This window comes from Siphateles boraxobius, unplaced genomic scaffold (assembly GCF_051911475.1).
Source record: "Siphateles boraxobius isolate OS27281-9 unplaced genomic scaffold, OSU_SipBor_1 77, whole genome shotgun sequence".
In the NCBI taxonomy this organism is placed as follows: domain Eukaryota; kingdom Metazoa; phylum Chordata; class Actinopteri; order Cypriniformes; family Leuciscidae; genus Siphateles; species Siphateles boraxobius.
The window spans coordinates 11,028,287-11,047,550 of NW_027509205.1; the positions used below are offsets into that span (position 1 = coordinate 11,028,287).

The following is a 19,264-nucleotide window of genomic DNA, read 5'->3' on the forward strand; positions in this document are numbered from 1 at the left end:
GGTTTGGATAGAATTTTTTTATTTAATTCAAATTTTTTTTTTCTGTACCACAGAGGCAGCGATTAAGAGAGTTTTTGATAAGACAAAAAATGCAGAGAAACTCACTTCGCCAAGAGAAGGAAGCACCTGTGGGGAGTAATCCTGCTCAGAATTGGCCAAGCGGGGAAATGCCGACCTTTCAGCAAGACAAAAGCCAGCGAGCACCACCTCCTTACCCTCAGGTATTGACACTGAATTAATATCGAATGTTTTTTATTGAATCTGATGAAATGGTAATTAAAGATGCACCGATGCATTGGCCTACAATCGGTATCAGCCAATAAAAGCTATTATTTTCACAATCGGCAATCGGCCAGTGCCAATTGTATCCTGTCAATATAACTCACACTGTTTGTGAAGAAAATCTCTTGTATTGAGTTAGGGCAAGTTAATGCAATGATAACGCATTAACAGCTAGAAACAGCTACGTAAAAAGGCTTTTTGACCCTATGAATAACCTGTAGTTCAAGCAAGGGTTGCCAGATCTGCAGTTTTTCACTATACTAAACATTATTTGTAGCGCACCTCTTATTCAATAATCACAAATAGCTCTGTGCTTTGTTACGTCTAAAAAGAAAAGAGGTGTCATCTTTCAAATTCTGTCCATTTTATCATGAAATTCAAATGATAAATGGTGTTTTGACGCTCTTAAATATGACGCGTTAAACCGATGTAGCGCCTCAGTTCAAGGAGCACAAGTCTTTTTTTTCACACTTTAATACAAATTATGTCTAGAAAAACATGCATGAATATCAGAAAGGAAGTTGAAAGATACAGTACAACCGTATCATGTCTCATGTAATAACTCAATTATTTCATCCGTGGAAATATGTCAATAAAACAGCTTGTGGACAATATCACTTAATGTTGCATTTACCTCAGGAAAGTCATCCGTTTGTTAATTCAATTCAAATCAATTCAAATTTACTTGTATAGTGCTTTTCACAATACATATTGTTTCAAAGCAGCTTTACAGAAAGTGTATTTCAGAAATGTACATAGAAAAATACAGTTAGTTAATCATGTATTAATTTAGGGCATAACATATCGCCGGCGTCGAGTCGTCTCTTCACTGGCGTTTAGTCATCTCATCGCAGGTGTTGGGGATTCTGAAGTCTCTGTGAGAGGCTGGATACAAACTGGAGCTGACGAACGCTATTTACCTCTGGACTAGCGTCCCGAGATAACAGCAGAAAAGCAGATGGGAAATAATTAGCATAGCTGCTGTTCATAATATTAATGCATTCGATCTGATTCATCAGTAGTATAAAAGGTAAGCATTATGTGAATGCTTGGCTAAAGAGATGTGTTTTTAATCTAGTTTTAAACTGGGACAGCGAGTCTGAGCCTCGAACAATATCAGGAAGGCTATTCCAGAGTTTAGGAGCTAAATGTGAGAACGCCCTCCCTCCTTTAGTGGACTTAGATATCCTAGGAATGACCAGAAGCCTCGAATTTAGTGATCTTCAAGAACGCGATGGATTGTAGGGTGATAGAAGGTCCATTAAATACACGGGAGCTAAACCATTTAGGGCTTTATAGGTCAGTAGTAATACTTTGTAAATGATACCAAACTTAATAGGTAACCAGTGTAGAGATGATAAAATTGGTTTTATATGATCATATTTTCTTGACATAGTAAGAAGGTCTCAGTTTGTTAGTTAGCTTAAAAAAAATAGAGGAGCTTATTTACTGTTAATTATATATGTATGTTTGAATAAATTTGCCATGAAAACTACAACTAACTGAGTTGTATACAAACATTTCAGCTTTTATTTGTGTGTAGGCTAAATATATTTATCTGGAGATAAATAAGTAGTTTATATATAATAGCTCTGTTGGTAATTTAAAAAAATTTTTTTTTAATGCTCCAGTTTGCTGTGATTGTTTTGGGCAAAATTAAGCATCCCTACAAACAATTATATAACAGTATGGCTAAATAATAACAACATAATAACAAAAAATTATGAAATATTGCACAATATATATAATATGGCTATATGGCATTTATATAGTGCATTTATTTTGAGTGATTGTGCAGACCAAACAGCCAAAAGTGTTTTGTTAGTTGGCATAACATCACCTTGCATCCATCAGGACAGAGCTGTAGTTGCTCAGGCAGCCCTTAGCAGCAGGATGCCTCTGCCAATAGGAGCAATGGATGAAAAGCTTTGCCGCCCACCTCCTCCTGGCACACCAGCAACTATGGAGCCCAGTGCATTAAGGTACAATGAGCTGAAAAATGCAACTGGTTTCGATATTTTACACAGTCCTTGTAAATGTTACTTTCACAATTATTATTTTTTAATTTGCTCTTTTTATGTAGGCAAGCTGGGCCCAATATTTCTCAGGGGATGTATCCTCGTCCATTATTTCCTGCACAGTGGCAAAACCAAGGTGCTCTGCGGAGGTTCCCGCAACCATCTATGATCGAAGCAGTTCCTAGGCAGCACCTTAATACTCCCATCAACAATTCTCTCAACATGCAGTCCATACAGAATGTCCCTAATCCTTTATCAGGGGTCGCAGGCACTGGCGCAGAAGCTGTACAAAGCCATGTGTCGGGAGCACCACCTCATTTTATAGAGCTGAGGCATAATTCCCAGAGGATGCCACTGGGTCCTCAGTTTATGCAAAGGGCACCTTTACCCAGACAACGCATGTTTCTTCCACAGCAGGAAATTAATGCTGCTTTTGTTCAGCAGAACTTACCCCCATCTCTCAATGCTTCAGCGGAGGGAATGCGTGATCCCAGAGTTGGGTTACAGCAGGGTGGAATGGACTTATTAATGCAACAACAAAGCAATGTACCCCCTCCTCAACAAAGCAATGTACCCCCTCCTCAGTCTCAGCTACAGCCGCAACAGGTGCCAACTACTACACCTAAAACCCCCATTTCTCACACTACTACTCAACAGCTTCAACCTCAAACAAGTACAATAAGAGGTCAACAGACTGTTGTGAATCCAGTTGACCTACCGGAGTCTGACCTAGAGGATGCCTTTGCTTCCAAAGGGCTGGGTGATGCAGTGGCAGAAACCGGAGTGGAGGATGATGATCTTGCTACTCTTGACCTTGATCCTGATAAAGGCGATGATGATTTGGGAAACCTCGACAATCTTGAGACCAATGATCCTCATTTGGATGATCTGCTCAACAGTGATGAATTTGATTTGCTGGCATACACTGACCCTGAGCTTGATCAGGGTGATCCCAAAGATGTGTTTTCTGACCAGTTGCGACTTGTGGAAGCAGAGGGGGAAGGACCAGGGTCTTCAGCGAATGTAGAAATCAAGGTTGAAGAGAAACCAAGAGTCGATTTAGCTTGTCAGGTCACGCACACACCTGCCACTCAACCACCTTTAAAGACTGAGAGTTCATCTGCTACCAATACTCCAAAAGTAGAGTCTTCTGATGCCATTAGACTGTCCTCTGTAAAACATGAAGGGAAGGGATTGGTTGAACAACCACAGTCAGGACAAGATTCGGTTAAAGATGACCTCAGTGAAACTGTGTCGGTTTTGCTCAGTGGAACAAAAGCCTCTAATCAACCAGAGACTGCAACTGCTTCTTTGAACACTGTCCGTTTAGGTGGTATACCTTTTCCTCTTCCCAGCCAAGCAGATACACTGTCCTTTCCACCAACTGCACCACATCCAGACCTGGGCAATGATCCACTTGGGTTGCCAGATTCTGGCCACCACTCTACAGCAGAAGATCTAGACAAAGTAGAAAGCTCTCTGGAAGCTAGTGAACTACCTTTATTAATACAAGATCTTTTGGAGCATGAAAAGAAGGAGCTTCAGAAACAACAGCAGCAGCAGCATTTAAGTGCTCTACAGGGAGGGATTGGTAGTCAACTTCACAGCATTCAGAATCAGCAACAGCCTCCTCAGGGGCAAAATCAAATTATGATGCCGCAGCACCATCATCCATCCCAGGGCATTGTGCCTCAAGCAGGTATGGTGCCTAGGCCACCTCATGTGTTACCACAACAGCAGCAGAGGTTAATTGGTGCTGCAATTCCTTCACCTCCCAGTGCAGCAATGGGACAGCAGCAAGGCATTTTACGAGGTGGACAGCCTGGCAGAATTCATCCTGGTATTACTCCTCAGCAACAGACGGCACCACCTCCACATATGGTTAAACAGCAGAACTTGGCCAGCAACTTTTTCCCAGATAAAGGTATGTTGAAATGAGTTTAATCAACTGTTTTTTATTTCTATTTTATTATCCAAAAAATAATTTGATATTGTAAATATTATTTATTCTCAGAGCTGGATAAATTCATGACAGATGACATAATGGATCCTATAGCAAAGGCTAAAATGGTTGCGCTGAAAGGAATTAAGAGGGTGTTGGCTCAAGATCCAATAGGTGTACCACCTGGAATGAATAGGTACCGTTTTTGTCTTTAGTAACACAAATTGTTGTTCAGTTCTACTCTTATGGATGTAAAATTGAAAGTTAAAATATGAAATGTTACTTTTTAGAGAGAACCATTTGTATTTTTAACAGGGTTCCCACGGGTCCTTGAAATCCTTGAAAATTTGTGGATATGAAAAAAAATTGTTAAGGCCCTGGAAAGTTTTTGAAAATAAACATACATAGATACAGGTCCTGGAAAGTGCTTGAATTTATTTTTGGAAAACATTCCATATTATTCCCTCCAGTCCTCTAATGTGTCATTTCGTTAACACTTTGTGGCCTATGCATACTAGCTTGCTTGATTTACGTTAGTTACGCGCATTTACGTGTTACATCAAGTGTTTCCCGCGTGAGGCACTTTGTGTTGTACGTTGCCATGACGTTCACATGCGCAAAACTGTAACAATGTATCTTACAAGGTAACACAATGTAACCTTGCTCTCCCTTGAAATGTGTCCCCACATTAAGTCGTTGATTATGAGGGTATTTGACCTGAAAAGTCCTTGAAAAAAACTTGAATTTGAAGTTAACCAAGGTGTAGGAACCCTGGTTTAATAATGTTTAATATTTAGTATGTTTAGGCAAGTTTTTCCTGTTTAAATCAGGAATTTGTTATACATGTGACAAATTGACATTTTGAGTGATGCAATACACTTTGAAGTGCACAATTATATAATAGCCATGTAAAGTAGAAAGATTGACTCTCCAGTTTTTTAGCATAATTTGAATAATTTGATGTACACCTCATGTGGATGATACATTATGAAATTACCTTAAATCAGTTATAGGTCTTTAGTACAGTAATATAGATCTTAATTAATAATTTAGTAAGGGTTTTGTTCCTTTTCTAAAAAAAATGCTGGTTGATATTTCCATGGAATTGCCCATTTCAGTTCTGTTTTGGGTATAATTTAAAATTTATTCAACTTTAGGCAGCAAGTATCTCTTTTGGCTCAGAGGTTAACTTCAGCCCCTGGAAATGAGGAGTCCCAGGCTCAACTTGCACCTGGGTCTTCCAAGGTAGGTTTGTTTTTCTTTTTTAGTTCACATTTTGTGGTAATTTAAAATCGTATCTTAAACTTAATCCTTCTATTTCAGGATGGAGAAGGCAGCAACCAGGTTCAAACAAGACCGAATCCTCCACAATTTGGCATCATTAGTATGTTGTGCATTTCTATTTTTGCCGTCAATCAGACATTAAAATGGACATTCTAAATTTACTCATTTGACAATTTCAGAATCTAGATTACATGGAAATCTGGCTATTTTAGTTGCATTGTGGAAAATATAATTGGCTACAAATTGTGCAAAGTATATAGGCACACATTGTGCATACAGGTTATAGACAGTTCGGTTTATTTCATGCTTTTAATGTAGATGTTAACACTCAAAACAGATGATGCTGAGCAGCACCAATATGAAGAATGGCTCGTGCACACACAGCAGTTGCTACAAATGCAGTTGAAGTTCTTAGAAGAGCAAATTGGAGCACATCGCAAATCCCGTAAAGCTCTGTGTGCCAAGCAGCGCACTGCAAAGAAAGCTGGGCGTGAATTTGCAGAAGCAGATGCTGAAAAGCTCAAACTGGTCACTGAGGAACAGAGTAAGATCCAGAAACAATTGGACCAGGTATGCAAAATATATCTTTTTACAAACGAACGAGAGATTTTGTCGTCTTTAAAGTCATTCAGCTAATAACATTGAAATGTGCTTTTCTAGGTACGTAAGCAGCAGAAGGAACACACCAATCTTATTGCAGAGTACCGGAGTAAGCAACAGCAGCATCAGCAAGGGTCCTCCATGCTAGCTCCTGGGTCCTCTACACAGGCGCCCCACATGCTTTCCAAGATGCCTGGACAAATGATGATTGGCCAACAAGGAGGACCAATTATTGGTCAACCACCTGGAGGGATGCCTCAAGCAGGTATGCCTCAAGCAGGTATGCCTCAAGCAGGTATGCCTCAAGCAGGTATGCCTCAAGCAGGTATGCCTCAAGCAGGTATGCCAATTAGAATGCCACAAATGCAGCCCTTTAGTGGAGCCCAGCCTCCCACTCTCCCACTTGCAGCTGGCACTGTGCAACAAGTTCCACCTCCTGGTTTTTTTCCACAAGGCCCTGGAGCACAAGGACAAGATCCAAGAGTTCTACAGGAGCGACAGTTACAGCATAGAATGCAAATGGTCCAAAAAATGCAGCAGCAGCAACAACAACAACAACAACAACAGTTGATGATGGGGCAGCAGCAGCCTATGTCACATCAACCTCAGCAGCCTGGGGTAATTAACCAGCAGCCTGGAGCCATAGGAAGCCAGCCAGCCCAAGTTTTGATGGGCAACATGGTGCAGCAACAACCAAACTTACAACAAGGATTAATTAATAATCAGCAAAATCGTCAGGGGATAATGCAAACTCCTCCAGGAATGATTGGACAGACTCAACATAATGTCATGGGCCAGCAAATGACTCAAACTGCAAATATGTTGGCAGGCCAACCACAGGTTATGGTTGGTAATCAACAAATTGTTCAACAGCTTCAGAGACCTCAAGGTTTGATGGATCAGCATGTTGCTAGGGGGCCACCAGCCCAGCTCACACCTCAACAGCAGAGTATAATGGCTCAGCGCATGCTCCTGTCACAGCAGCAGCAGAATGCTGCGAAAAACCTTGCTCAACTTCAACAACAACAAATCTCACAATTGAAACAACCGACACAGGCTGGTCCCTCTGAGCCACAAAGAGCTTTAGAAACTCCACCTTCAGGGAGCACCCAAGGAGTTGCCGAGAGTTTACAACAGGGTGTCCAAGATCTTCAAAATCCTGCCCATAAAGATGGAGGACTACTTAGTCCGAAAACACCCAACCAACAGGTTGGACCTCCTACACCACTTCAGATGCAACAATCTAGTGGAGAGCAGCATTGTGTTGTTGGACAGCAACAGCCACATGCTTTTCTGGCTCAACAACCGACAACACAGCCTCAACCAAACCAGAACATTGTAGTTGCTGAACAACATGGTTTTGTAGGCAACCAACAGACTGGAACACATCTTAAAGTACAACCACAGCAACAACAGATGCAACTTGGTCTTCAGACGCAGAACACCATACAAATAAAACAGGAAGATCAGCAAATGTGCTTTATGGCCCAACAGCAAGCTGGTCAGGTTGCTGCACAACAACCACAAGATGTGCTTGTCCAAAATAGTGGTCAGACACAACCTACAATGACTGGCATTGCAAATCAACAGCAGCAAGCTTTATTGACTCAACAGATGGGCATTCCTAGAGGCCAGCAGATGATGATGACTCCAAGGCCTGGTGCTTCAGCAGGGCAAATACGTGCCCCTATAAACATTCAGGCCTTCATTGCGCAGAATCCCCAACTGCGTCACCTGACTCCTAGCCAACAGTTGCAGCAAATTCAGACAATGATTGCCCAGAGACAGCTACAACAAGGCCAGATGCTAAGAATGCAGGGTCAGGTGCAAGGACAAATGCGTCCCCAGGTCACACAGGGGCCACCAGTTGGTCCACGGCATCCAGGTCTTGAAATCCAACAACAGCAGCATCGCTTTGGGTTGGCAGGCAAACACGGTCCAGTTGGTCCTCAACAGCAATTGGGAGCAATGGGCCAACCATCTGGTATGGCTACACAGTTTCATCAAGTTGTTGCGGGGGCTATGCAACAGCCTTCTCAAGGACCCTTGCCTCAATACATCAATAGTACCCAGCAGCAGCAGCAGCAGCAGATGTTACAACAGCAACAACTGCATCATCAGATGATGAGAGGTCAAGTTCCCAGGCCAGTACTGGGTCAGGTTCGTGCCACAGCACCTGGACATATGGCTAGACCAATGTCTCCTCGCCAGTTAGTGGGTCAGGGTTCTCCTGGAAGTCCACTTTCTAATCAGCAAAGGATTATGAGAATGTCTCAGACTCCACCAGGACCCCAGCATCTGCAGCAGCAACAGTCCCATGTGGCGACAGCACTGAGCCCCTTTCGAGCATCTCCCTCTCATGCAGGTTCTCCCGCAGGGTCCACTGTTCCAGAACCTGGTTCAAGCCCAGCATCTGTAAATAAACCTGAGACAGGCAACCTGTCGCTCTCCAGTCACTTGTCATCACCTTCTAGACCAGATGGTGTTGTAGGAAAGGGTAGTCCCTTTAGCCAGACAGGGGGATCAATCGCGTCACCTCTGAGATCTCCAACTACGAAGACTCAGAGTCCCAATACTGAAGCTATTTCTGCTTCTTTTCCACTCAATGGTCCATCTCCTCAGTCAGCACCCAACCTACACCAAACACCAACCGCTGCCCATGTATCTGAGAGTCATATGTCTCAGCCAACTCCATTACCCAATGAAATGTGCAAGATAATGCTGCAAAACATCAAACAGGAACCACGTGAAGTCCAGTGTGACACAGGAGATAGTGTAGAGGCCCATTCTGATGGCATAAAGAGAGAAATTTCTGGAGAGACCATCAGTGCCACTGCTATTTCAAACTCCGCTTTGGCCTCTAGAAATCAAGCAGGAGATCTTGGATCCCAAATTCAAAGGACAGAGACTGGCCAACAGTTATTACAGAAACTCCTTCGAACCAAAAACTTACAACTGGCATCTCAGAGGCCCTCAGATGGTATTCATAATGAGATAAATGGGCACATCAATAGCAAGCTAGCAATGCTTGAGCAAAAGCTTCAAGGAACTCCACGTAACATGGAGGTAGGCCAAGGAAGTCCTTTTATTATGCATATGTATTATGAAATTAAGCATCTCATTATTATCTGATACTATTTTTAGGATCTGCAGTCACTCACAAAGAGAACTCCAATAGTCAAGGCCAAACGTACTACAAAAGCTGGAGAGCGTGGGCCAAATTCTAGAAAGAAAACCAAGAAAGAAGAAGTTGGAAAAACTGAGGCAATAATGAAGCAGCTGAAACAAGTATGTGGCATTGGCTTTTTGAATCTTTGCTTCCTGTTTTAAGAGTAATGCATGGCTATGAACTATTTGGATTAATATTATGAAGTTAAATCATTCCTCACTTATGGTTAATCTACAGGGACTTTCTCTTCTTCCTTTGATGGAGCCCTCCATTACTGCTAGTCTGGATTTGTTTGCTCCCTTTGGCAGCAGCCCAGTCAATGCCAAGACCCAATTGAAAGGGTCATTTGGAAATGCTATGCTAGACAATATTCCAGACTACTATTCCCAGCTTCTTACAAAGGTACACTATAGTTTGGCATTTTCAGTTTACCCATGTACCTTACAAAAGACTTTCTAGATTGGCTCTGTGTATATTCCTCATTCTAGGAATTCCAAAGACTGTTCACTGTTGTATGAAAGTTCTTAAGATGCAACAACTGCAACGCTTTTCCATTCTTTTCTCACTCATTTCACTTAATTACAGTAAAATTCCATATTTTTAAATGTTCTTTGCTGATTTTTCCTTTTAGAATAACCTCAGCAATCCTCCAACACCACCATCATCACTTCCCCCAACTCCACCACCTTCGGTGCAGCACAAACTTCTAAATGGAGTGACACCTGTAGAGGAACTAGCAGAAGGTCAAAAAGGGACAGCGGCATCAGAAGATACCATGGGTAAGATATTACATTGATTCGGATTTATTAGTGAGCCGTTATGAATTTAATGACTTATAACTCCTAAAATTTTAATTTTTCCTTGTACTTGAAGGTTCTGTTCCAGAGGAAGTTAAGAGTGTAGACATACTAGCAGCTCTCCCCACTCCACCTCACAACCAAAACGAAGATATACGGTAAATTGTCAAAATGTATTAAACAACTAATCTTAAGCTTGTCCATATGTCAGCGCACTAATTGATTATCTTAACTCAGGATGGAGAGCGATGATGACAGTGATGCTCCAGATAGCATTGTACCTGCATCCTCACCTGAAAGCCAACTAGGTGATGAGACAACACGCTTCCCCCATCTATTGGATCCCAAAGAGGAGGAGGATGAGAGGGCCGTCTCTCCAGTTATCCCCATTATTCCTCGTTCTGCCATCCCTAGTATGTGACACTATTTGGAAATTATTTTAATTTGTTTACTTGAATCTTTCATGATGGACTGATCTTACCTATATACAGGTTTCTCAGAGACAAAACCATTTGAGGTGGATGGAAAAGTTGTAGCCTCATCCAGCCAGTGGGACAAAACTAAAAGCAATGAAGTATCTGTGACCTTCATGCTTTCATCAGCTGCCGCAAAGGTTTTTAAGTCTCTAAATGTCTTAAACCTTGTCACGTAAAATTATCCAATGCCTTTGAGTTTAAGGTTGGGTTAAGTACTGTTTTCTTTTTAACAGAGTCTCAACACAGTGATGTTGGCTGTTGCCCAACTGCTGCACATACGTATGCCAAGTTCTTATGAGGTGGCTTTTCCCCAGAGTCCTGGTAGAGCAGGTGTTGGACCTGGGAAAGTACCCGACTCCTCCAACCCAGGTAATGCACTCAAAATGTCTTTCAACATTATTCTCAAAGTATCGGCTAAATGTTTAGCTTCTTGTTTTTGGTTTCTCTAAAGCTGTTTGAATGGGTTTTTTTTTCAGCGATGAAGGCAGATCCTTCTGCAAGCAGTGATGCAGAGTGGCTTAGGCAGTTTGATGTTTCCCTCCCAGGATGTACTCTGAGGAAACAAGTTGATATTCTGGCTCTTATCAAACAGGTGAGTTTCCTGAAAATTTCTCTTTTTTTGATTTCTAAATGTCTTCTTTCTTGTAAAGAGGTTCCTTACATTTCTAATTTCTTCTGAAATTTTTACTCTTTTGCAGGAATGCCAAGATCAAGAAGATAGACCTGCTCAGCACTGTTACATGACAAATGTTTCAGATCTTGATGTGCGCCACCTGCCTGTTATTCCTGTTGAGGTATCTCCACCTCCATCACCATCCCCACCTCCACCACCACCACCATCATCATCTTCTGCTGTAGCTGAGCCAGAAAACATCACTCAAGCTGAGCCTCAACCTGATTCTCAACCTGAGCCTCAACCTGAGCTCAAACCTGAACCGGATGCACCTGTTCAGACTACATCTTCCCCTTCCGCAAGCCCGAGTGATCCTGTCAAAACCGACCCTATTGTTAAATTGGAGGCTCACAGCTCCCCTGTTACCGTGGAGTCTGAATCTCAGGAGCCAGTGGTTCTATCCCTAGCTGGTCCATCAGAAGAACAACCTTCTGCTCCAGCCATTTCTCCTCCTCTAGACTCCCCCACAATAGAGATATCCCTCAAACCTATCAAACACCGTAGCAGGACTCTTTCTGATGATGAAGAAGAACGACCTAAGGTAAAAAAATGGAAGGGTCTACGCTGGAAGCGTCTCCAGATAGTCATCACTATTCGCAAGGGTGGGTCTAAGAAAGAGAACAGCCGTGAAGTTTCTGAGCTCATGGAGCGCCTCCGCATTACCCTAAAACCAGACAAGCTGCCCAGAGACAAGCGCAAGTGCTGTTTCTGCCACGAGGAAGGAGATGGTGCCACAGATGGTCCTGCACGTCTGCTTAACATCGATGTCGATCTGTGGGTGCATCTTAACTGTGCTCTGTGGTCCACTGAGGTGTATGAGACCCAGGGCGGTGCACTTATTAATGTAGAGGTTGCTCTTCGGCGTGGACTGCGCACCCGCTGTGCCTACTGTCAGAAGACGGGTGCTACTAACAGCTGCAACCGTTTGCGCTGCCCGAACGTTTATCATTTTGCCTGTGCCATTCGAGCACGCTGCATGTTTTTCAAAGACAAAACTATGCTCTGCACCCAGCACAAGCTTAAAGGCCCCAGTGAAGAGGAGCTCAGCAGTTTTGCTGTTTTTCGACGCGTCTACATTGAGCGAGATGAGGTGAAGCAGATTGCAAGCATCCTGCAACGTGGTGACCGCATTCACATGTTCCGTGTTGGCGGGCTCATCTTCCATGCTGTGGGCCAGCTCTTGCCCTCTCAGATGGCTGTGTTTCACTCACCCACTGCTATATTTCCAGTGGGCTATGAGGCCACACGAATTTACTGGAGCACTCGCGTGCCAAACCGCAGATGTCGCTACCGTTGTCGCATCAGTGAGCAGGATGGCAGGCCTCTGTTTGAAGCGCGTGTCCTAGAGCACGGGTATGAAGATCTACACTTCCGAGACGCCACAGCAGATGGTATGTAAATCTAAGTTTATTTTCTGAAATTACTGTAAATGTAATCCTGATGGAATGATTTATCTTGCTGCATCATGCTAATATCATGCCACTGCTTTTCAGGCATCTGGTCCAAGATTGTGCAGCAGGTGGCCAAGCTGCGTGATGAAGCAGCCATGCTGAAACTCTTCACAGAGCATGTCAAGGGAGAAGAGATGTATGGACTTACTGTCCATGCAGTGATGCGAATCACTGAATCGGTGAGAAATTAATAAGTATGTTTGGGAACCGAAAACTGGTATTTATTTGGAACCGTTAACAATAATGAACATCATTCAGTTAATAAAAAAATAAACCTAAACCACATGATTAATTTTTGTTAACTATTCTTGCTCTGTTTTCGTCTGTTGATCAAATCAGCAATGACACATGTAGTTAAAGTTAAACAATGTTTTGTCAGTAATATGTAAAAAATAAATGATTGAAATGTTGTTACCAAATATTTTTTATCATCGTTGTTTAGTATATAGTGACGGTCAATTATTGGAATACAATTATGCTGCCTCTATAAAGTTGTTTGTTTTTTTTGTTTTGTTTTTTTACATTTACTTTTGAAATGATTTAATAATTTTCTTTATTTACATTTATCTAGTGTTGAAAATATCTAATTGGTCTAACTGCATTTCTTTTTTTTTTTTCAAATATTTATTCCTTAAGTCATAAAAAATGAACTGGAACCATTGAGGAACTGGAACCAGGATGTTAAATTCCTATGATTCCCATCCCTATTAAAAGCATTTTTCTTAAATATGTTAATTATAATTATTAACAATATAATATAATTTTCGCTGCTTAAAATTTGTCCTGCAGCTTCCTGGTGTGGAAAACTGTCAGAATTATACGTTCCGATATGGCCGCCATCCTCTCATGGAGCTTCCTCTCATGATAAATCCGACAGGCTGTGCACGATCTGAACCCAAAATTCTCACCCACTGCAAACGGTAATGAACAAAAGAAATGGAAGACTTTAGCTTTCTCATGTGTCAATTGATTTAAGACTAAGTATGGAAAGTGATTGTTAGGATCTAATGTAATTTTATCCTGCTTCTCAGGCCTCATACTCTGAACAGCACGAGTATGTCCAAAGCCTATCAGAGCACATTTACAGGGGAAATTAACACCCCGTACAGCAAGCAGTTTGTTCATTCCAAATCTTCTCAATACCGTCGACTGAAGACAGAGTGGAAAAACAATGTGTACCTGGCCCGTTCTCGCATTCAAGGACTGGGTCTCTATGCTGCTAAAGACCTTGAAAAACACACCATGGTCATAGAGTACATTGGCACCATCATTCGCAACGAGGTTGCAAATCGCAGAGAGAAGATTTACGAGGAGCAGGTTTGTAGATGTCAAGCTTCTGCTATATACAGGTCCTTCTCAAAAATTTAGCGTATTGTGATAAAGTTCATTATTTTCCATAATGTAATGATAAAAATTAAACTTTCATATGTTTTAGATTCATTGCACACCAACTGAAATATTTCAGGTCTTTTATTGTTTTAATACTGATGATTTTGGCATACAGCCCATGAAAACACAAAATTCGTATCTCAAACAATTAGCATGTCATGAAATGGGTCTCTAAATGAGCTATTAACCTAATCATCTGAATCAACTAATTAACTCTAAACACCTGCAAAAGATTCCTGAGGCTTAAAAAACTCCCAGCCTGTTTCATTACTCAAAACCGCAATCATGGGTAACCCCTAAAATCAACTGGATCCGTCTACGGCGCGGAACGTCAGCGCCACGTTTTTGATGCGTCCCTAGCTCGGCGTCAAAGTCCACTGGAAGCGTCTCAGACGCTTTTCAGCAGCGGAACGTTGGTCTCCACAGGGTGTTTTATTTTGAAAATCGACCCGATCCTCTATGCCGTTCTGTGTCTGACTTCCTGGCCGGTACGATGTGCTCTGTGCTGCTTGACGCGGCAAGCGGCGAAAATAGACCTGCTACCTATTCTCTGCGGAGCGGAGAGACGCTTCTGGGACGCTTCTGCGTCCGCAGCTGGTGGACTTAAGTGCATTGACTATAATGGCCGCGATTAGCTCCGGCATCCGCGACGCTGACGTTCCGCGCCGTAGACGGATCCAATGGATTTTAGGGGTAAGACTGGCGACCTGACTGCTGTCCAGAAGGCCATCATTGACACCCTCAAGCAAGAGGGTAAGACACAGAAAGAAATTTCTGAACAAATAGGCTGTTCCCAGAGTGCTGTATCAAGGCACCTCAGTGGGAAGTCTGTGGGAAAGTGTGGCAAAAAACGCTGCACAACGAGAAGAGGTGACCAGACCCTGAGGAAGATTGTGGAGAAGAACCGATTCCAGACCTTGGGGGACCTGCGGAAGCAGTGGACTGAGTCTGGAGTAGAAAAATCCAGAGCCACCGTGCACAGGCGCCGCATTCCCCAGGACAAGCCACTTTTGAACCAGAAACAGCGGCAGAAGCGCCTGACCTGGGCTACAGAGAAGCAGCACTGGACTGTTGCTCAGTGGTCCAAAGTACTTTTTTCGGATGAAAGCAAATTTTGCATGTCATTCGGAAATCAAGGTGCCAGAGTCTGGAGGAAGACTGGGGAGAAGGAAATGCCAAAATGCCTGAAGTCCAGTGTCAAGTACCCACAGTCAGTGATGGTCTGGGGTGCCATGTCAGCTGCTCGTGTTGGTCCACTGTGTTTTATCAAGGGCAGGGTCAATGCAGCTAGCTATCAGGAGATTTTGGAGCACTTCATGCTTCCATCTGCTCGAAAGCTTTATGGAGATGAAGATTTCATTTTTCAGCACGACTTGGCACCTGCTCACAGTGACAAAACCACTGGTAAATGGTTTACTGACCATGGTATTACTGTGCTCAATTGGCCTGCCAACTCTCCTGACCTGAACCCCATAGAGAATCTGTGGGATATTGTGAAGAGAAAGTTGAGAGACGCAAGACCCAACACTCTGGATGAGCTTAAGGCCGCTATCGAAGCATCCTGGGCCTCCATAACACCTCAGCAGTGCCACAGGCTGATTGCCTCCATGCCACGCCGCATTTAAGCAGTCATTTCTGCAAAAGGATTCCCGACCAAGTATTGAGTGCATAACTGAACATAATTATTTGAAGGTTGACTTTTTTTTGTATTAAAAACCCTTTCTTTTATTGGTCGGATGAAATATGCAAATTTTTTGAGATAGGAATTTTGGGTTTTCAAGAGCTGTATGCCAAAATCATCAGCATTAAAACAATAAAAGACCTGAAATATTTCAGTTGCAGTACAATTAATCTAAAATATATGAAAGTTTAATTTTTATCATTATATTATGGAAAATAATGAACTTTATCACAATATGCTAATTTTTTGAGAAGGACCTGTATTTTCTCTATTTTCATTTCTTTTAACCTCTTTGGTTTCTTCAATCAGAACCGCGGGATCTACATGTTTCGCATCAATAACGAGCATGTGATTGATGCCACCTTAACTGGTGGTCCTGCCCGGTAAGATCAAACTTCCTGTGCTGTTCTTGCAATACAAATGTTTGGTTTGGGTCTTAGTTTATGATTTCTTTGTCTCCCTAGTTATGTCAATCATTCTTGTGCACCCAACTGTGTCGCGGAAGTTGTGACATTTGATAAAGAGGACAAGATCATCATCATTTCTAGTCGCAGGATCCCGAAGGGTGAAGAGGTTGGTTCGAGTTACATTTTTCAATTAGCAGTGCTCTCAGTGCTGTTCCCCCGTATAATCCTTTGTATTCTCTTCTCTCAATCTGTTTTAGCTGACGTATGACTATCAGTTTGACTTCGAGGATGATCAGCACAAGATCCCCTGCCATTGTGGAGCCTGGAATTGCAGAAAGTGGATGAACTAACAGGGACAGAGGATGAGTCCGACCCGTCTTTGCTCCCTGGTGCCAGAACACTCCTGCGCCAAAGCCTGTTTTATTCGTACTATCCAGTTAATAAGCTGCTCTGATCGAGGAAGAAAAGTTCACTCTCAGTCACCTGAAAGACAAGACTTTATTCACAACAAGAGCCAAAGCTTTGAAGAGTAAACTTTTGAAGAGACAACCTTTTACAGATGGGCTTGAAGGTATTGGACCTGCTTGAATCTTTCATGTTGATTAAAAAATTCACTTCTGCCAAAAGCACTTCCACTGTTTCCTCGTACAATAAGCTGACTAGCTACAACTGATCCCTTCGACATCTACCAAAACAACTGAAGCTATAGCATATCAATACACTTAGACTAGAACTCAGTGAAGATGTTTGATTAAAGCCATGTAAGTACTGAAAAATGAACTAGTACAATTTAGCTTGGACCTATCCTTTCCACTACCATCCTTTCCATCACCCCAGATGAACGCTCTCCCATCAAATCATCCAATGAAAATCGTGGACCTTGGCAAGACAATCCTGGAGTGGCTCTGCTTAGAACTGTGATGAGATATAACGTTGAGATACTATTGACCTGTGGCTCGAGAGGCACGAGATGTTTTATTATATTGATTTAAAAGGTGGGTTTATTTCACCCAGTCTACCTCATTGAGTTTGTGGGACGTCACTGCTTTGTATTAAACTGTTAAGTGCTACTGTGGAAAGGGGAAGGCAGGAATGTGTCCATGGCAATTGCCTTCTCGGGTAAGCAGGGAAACTTAAGCAGCAGGTTTGCTCCTATCTATATTTTGCTTTCGGATGATTACAATAGTGAGCCAGTGCAACTCTTTTTGATTTGATTACACAAATGAGATACAGTATATGACATACAATATGACGATGCATTACTTAGAGCAATCAAAACTCAAACGGGTGTCTCGCAGTCCACCTTTTTCCGATTGTAGATATTATGTAGCTGCGTCAGCACGTGCAGATCTTGTTTTTAGTGTATAAACGCTCATCAGGATTCTCTCGCATTCTTAACGGTGGAGCAAATAATGAGAAAAGGCCACAGTGCAGATCCACGTTGATGCAATTTGAAAGATTATAGGGCAAATAAAACTAGTGATGCAAGACTGCCACTGCATTTGACATGTTTTCCCATCTTGAATCCTTACATCCTGCCTTCATTAGATCTCCATTCGGATCTCATCACTCCAACCAGGACCCTTAGGTGTAAGCCTCTTCCCTTCTGTGATAGTGGACTGTTGTAAACTTACTGTAGTGAGTCTTTCTCTGCCTGCTGACGGCCGGTTGTATCTAATCTATGTATCGTGGTTTGATAGTGGTAGCAAAGTCTACAGGCTTGATGCAGTGACGGAGGAAGACTTAAAAAGGGCATTTCTATTTTCTTTTATATTAAAGTAATTTAAGGTTAAAAACAGTTGAATTTCAAAGAAGGGAGTTGAACAAAGTCTCCACATAGCCCATGCTACTTTGTTCCTTCTCCCCTGACGTATGACCTCACGTTAAGAATAAATGCAAAATGTATAAACTGTACATAATAGGGGTGTAAACTCTTTATCCAGCCCCTTTTTAATCAAATTCAAAATTGTAGAGAAATAAAAATCATGAAAAAAAGCAACCACTGGATATCATTTTATCAGAAAACTAAATGTGTATATATCTATAAATATATGTAAAATGGCAAACTAAGTAATATCTTTATGTATATGAACCAGAGTGTTTTTGCATTTAACTTTTTTCTATCTGTTTTTTTTTCCCTACAAGACCATATACATATTAAAGGTGTGATGTTTCTTTTGTCTTCAATGAAATTTGGACGAGTGGTTGCGGTGAATGAGACAAACATTTAAGATGGGATTCATGCAAAGTTCTTTATTGAAATAGATTTTTTTTTTGGGGGGGGGGGGGGGAGACAGCAGTAAAATGGTGCATAGCATTTGTGTATTTATGTAATATTGTTCACGTATATTTCTTTTATTTATGCTACTGCTTGTGAATTACTGATCCCTGTCCTTGAATCAGTGACAGTTTATTTAGTATATTCAGTAAATGGAAAATCCTGAAGCTCCCAAGATGATACTGTTTTTGATTCATGTCCTATTCGTCCCCTCCCCCCTCCTGGTAGAAGTGAATGTTTTATATGACTTCTGAAAAGGCTGCATAGTCGTAGAAAGGTATGACTTCAATAATCGAAAATATCTCAATTAATTACATGTGAATTGCACTCAGCATTTTTTTTATTTATACATCCTCCGAACTAGCATTGGTTCTTTTAAGGGTAGTCTGTTATTAAAGACGCTCACTGGATTTTAGCCTGAGTAACTCCTACATCCCCCCCCCCCCCCCCCCCTTTTGTTCTTTTGAAATCTCTTAATTTAAGCCCTATACAGATGTTGTAATTAAATAAATAAATAGATCCTGATTTTGGGTTTCAACCTGATCTACTTTTTAAAAAAAGATGCTGCAACTGTACAGCAGAGCTACTTTTAGGGATAATGAATAAAATGGTAATTTTTATTGTATGTGGCATGTTTTGTATGGATATAATTTTGAATTGTACATATTTTTTGACGTCAGAGGTTGCATCTCTTTATATACAGCTTCCCTCCCAGCCCTCCATTTATTTCTTTGTCTCTGCTTTATTTCTTGTAAAGAAAAATAAAATGCATTTTAAATATGAATGTTGTCAAATTTGAAGCTTTATAAACTTTTGC

The 19,264-nt window shown here is 41.8% G+C and overlaps 1 protein-coding gene across 14 annotated transcripts in view; it reads left to right on the forward strand.

Annotated features, from left to right (window-relative positions):
- kmt2d (lysine (K)-specific methyltransferase 2D) overlaps positions 1-19,231 on the forward strand; it is a 40,179-nt gene extending 20,948 nt beyond the window's left edge. For 12 of the 14 annotated variants that reach the window (XM_077219077.1, XM_077219088.1, XM_077219079.1 and 9 more), the window contains exons 32-54: positions 54-221; positions 2,137-2,264; positions 2,366-4,224; positions 4,315-4,438; positions 5,400-5,487; positions 5,566-5,626; positions 5,864-6,096; positions 6,187-9,192; positions 9,271-9,414; positions 9,533-9,697; positions 9,927-10,074; positions 10,169-10,250; positions 10,330-10,505; positions 10,584-10,705; positions 10,802-10,937; positions 11,045-11,160; positions 11,267-12,632; positions 12,735-12,871; positions 13,482-13,612; positions 13,724-14,009; positions 16,072-16,145; positions 16,227-16,335; positions 16,427-19,231. In XM_077219077.1, the coding sequence (XP_077075192.1) occupies positions 54-221; positions 2,137-2,264; positions 2,366-4,224; positions 4,315-4,438; positions 5,400-5,487; positions 5,566-5,626; positions 5,864-6,096; positions 6,187-9,192; positions 9,271-9,414; positions 9,533-9,697; positions 9,927-10,074; positions 10,169-10,250; positions 10,330-10,505; positions 10,584-10,705; positions 10,802-10,937; positions 11,045-11,160; positions 11,267-12,632; positions 12,735-12,871; positions 13,482-13,612; positions 13,724-14,009; positions 16,072-16,145; positions 16,227-16,335; positions 16,427-16,519 (8,952 nt within the window). In that variant the 3' untranslated portion in view covers positions 16,520-19,231. The remainder of the gene's footprint in view (positions 1-53; positions 222-2,136; positions 2,265-2,365; positions 4,225-4,314; positions 4,439-5,399; positions 5,488-5,565; positions 5,627-5,863; positions 6,097-6,186; positions 9,193-9,270; positions 9,415-9,532; positions 9,698-9,926; positions 10,075-10,168; positions 10,251-10,329; positions 10,506-10,583; positions 10,706-10,801; positions 10,938-11,044; positions 11,161-11,266; positions 12,633-12,734; positions 12,872-13,481; positions 13,613-13,723; positions 14,010-16,071; positions 16,146-16,226; positions 16,336-16,426) is intronic. The other 2 variants (XM_077219091.1, XM_077219092.1) reach the window with 1 other exon arrangement.
- The last annotated feature ends 33 nt before the right edge of the window (positions 19,232-19,264 follow it).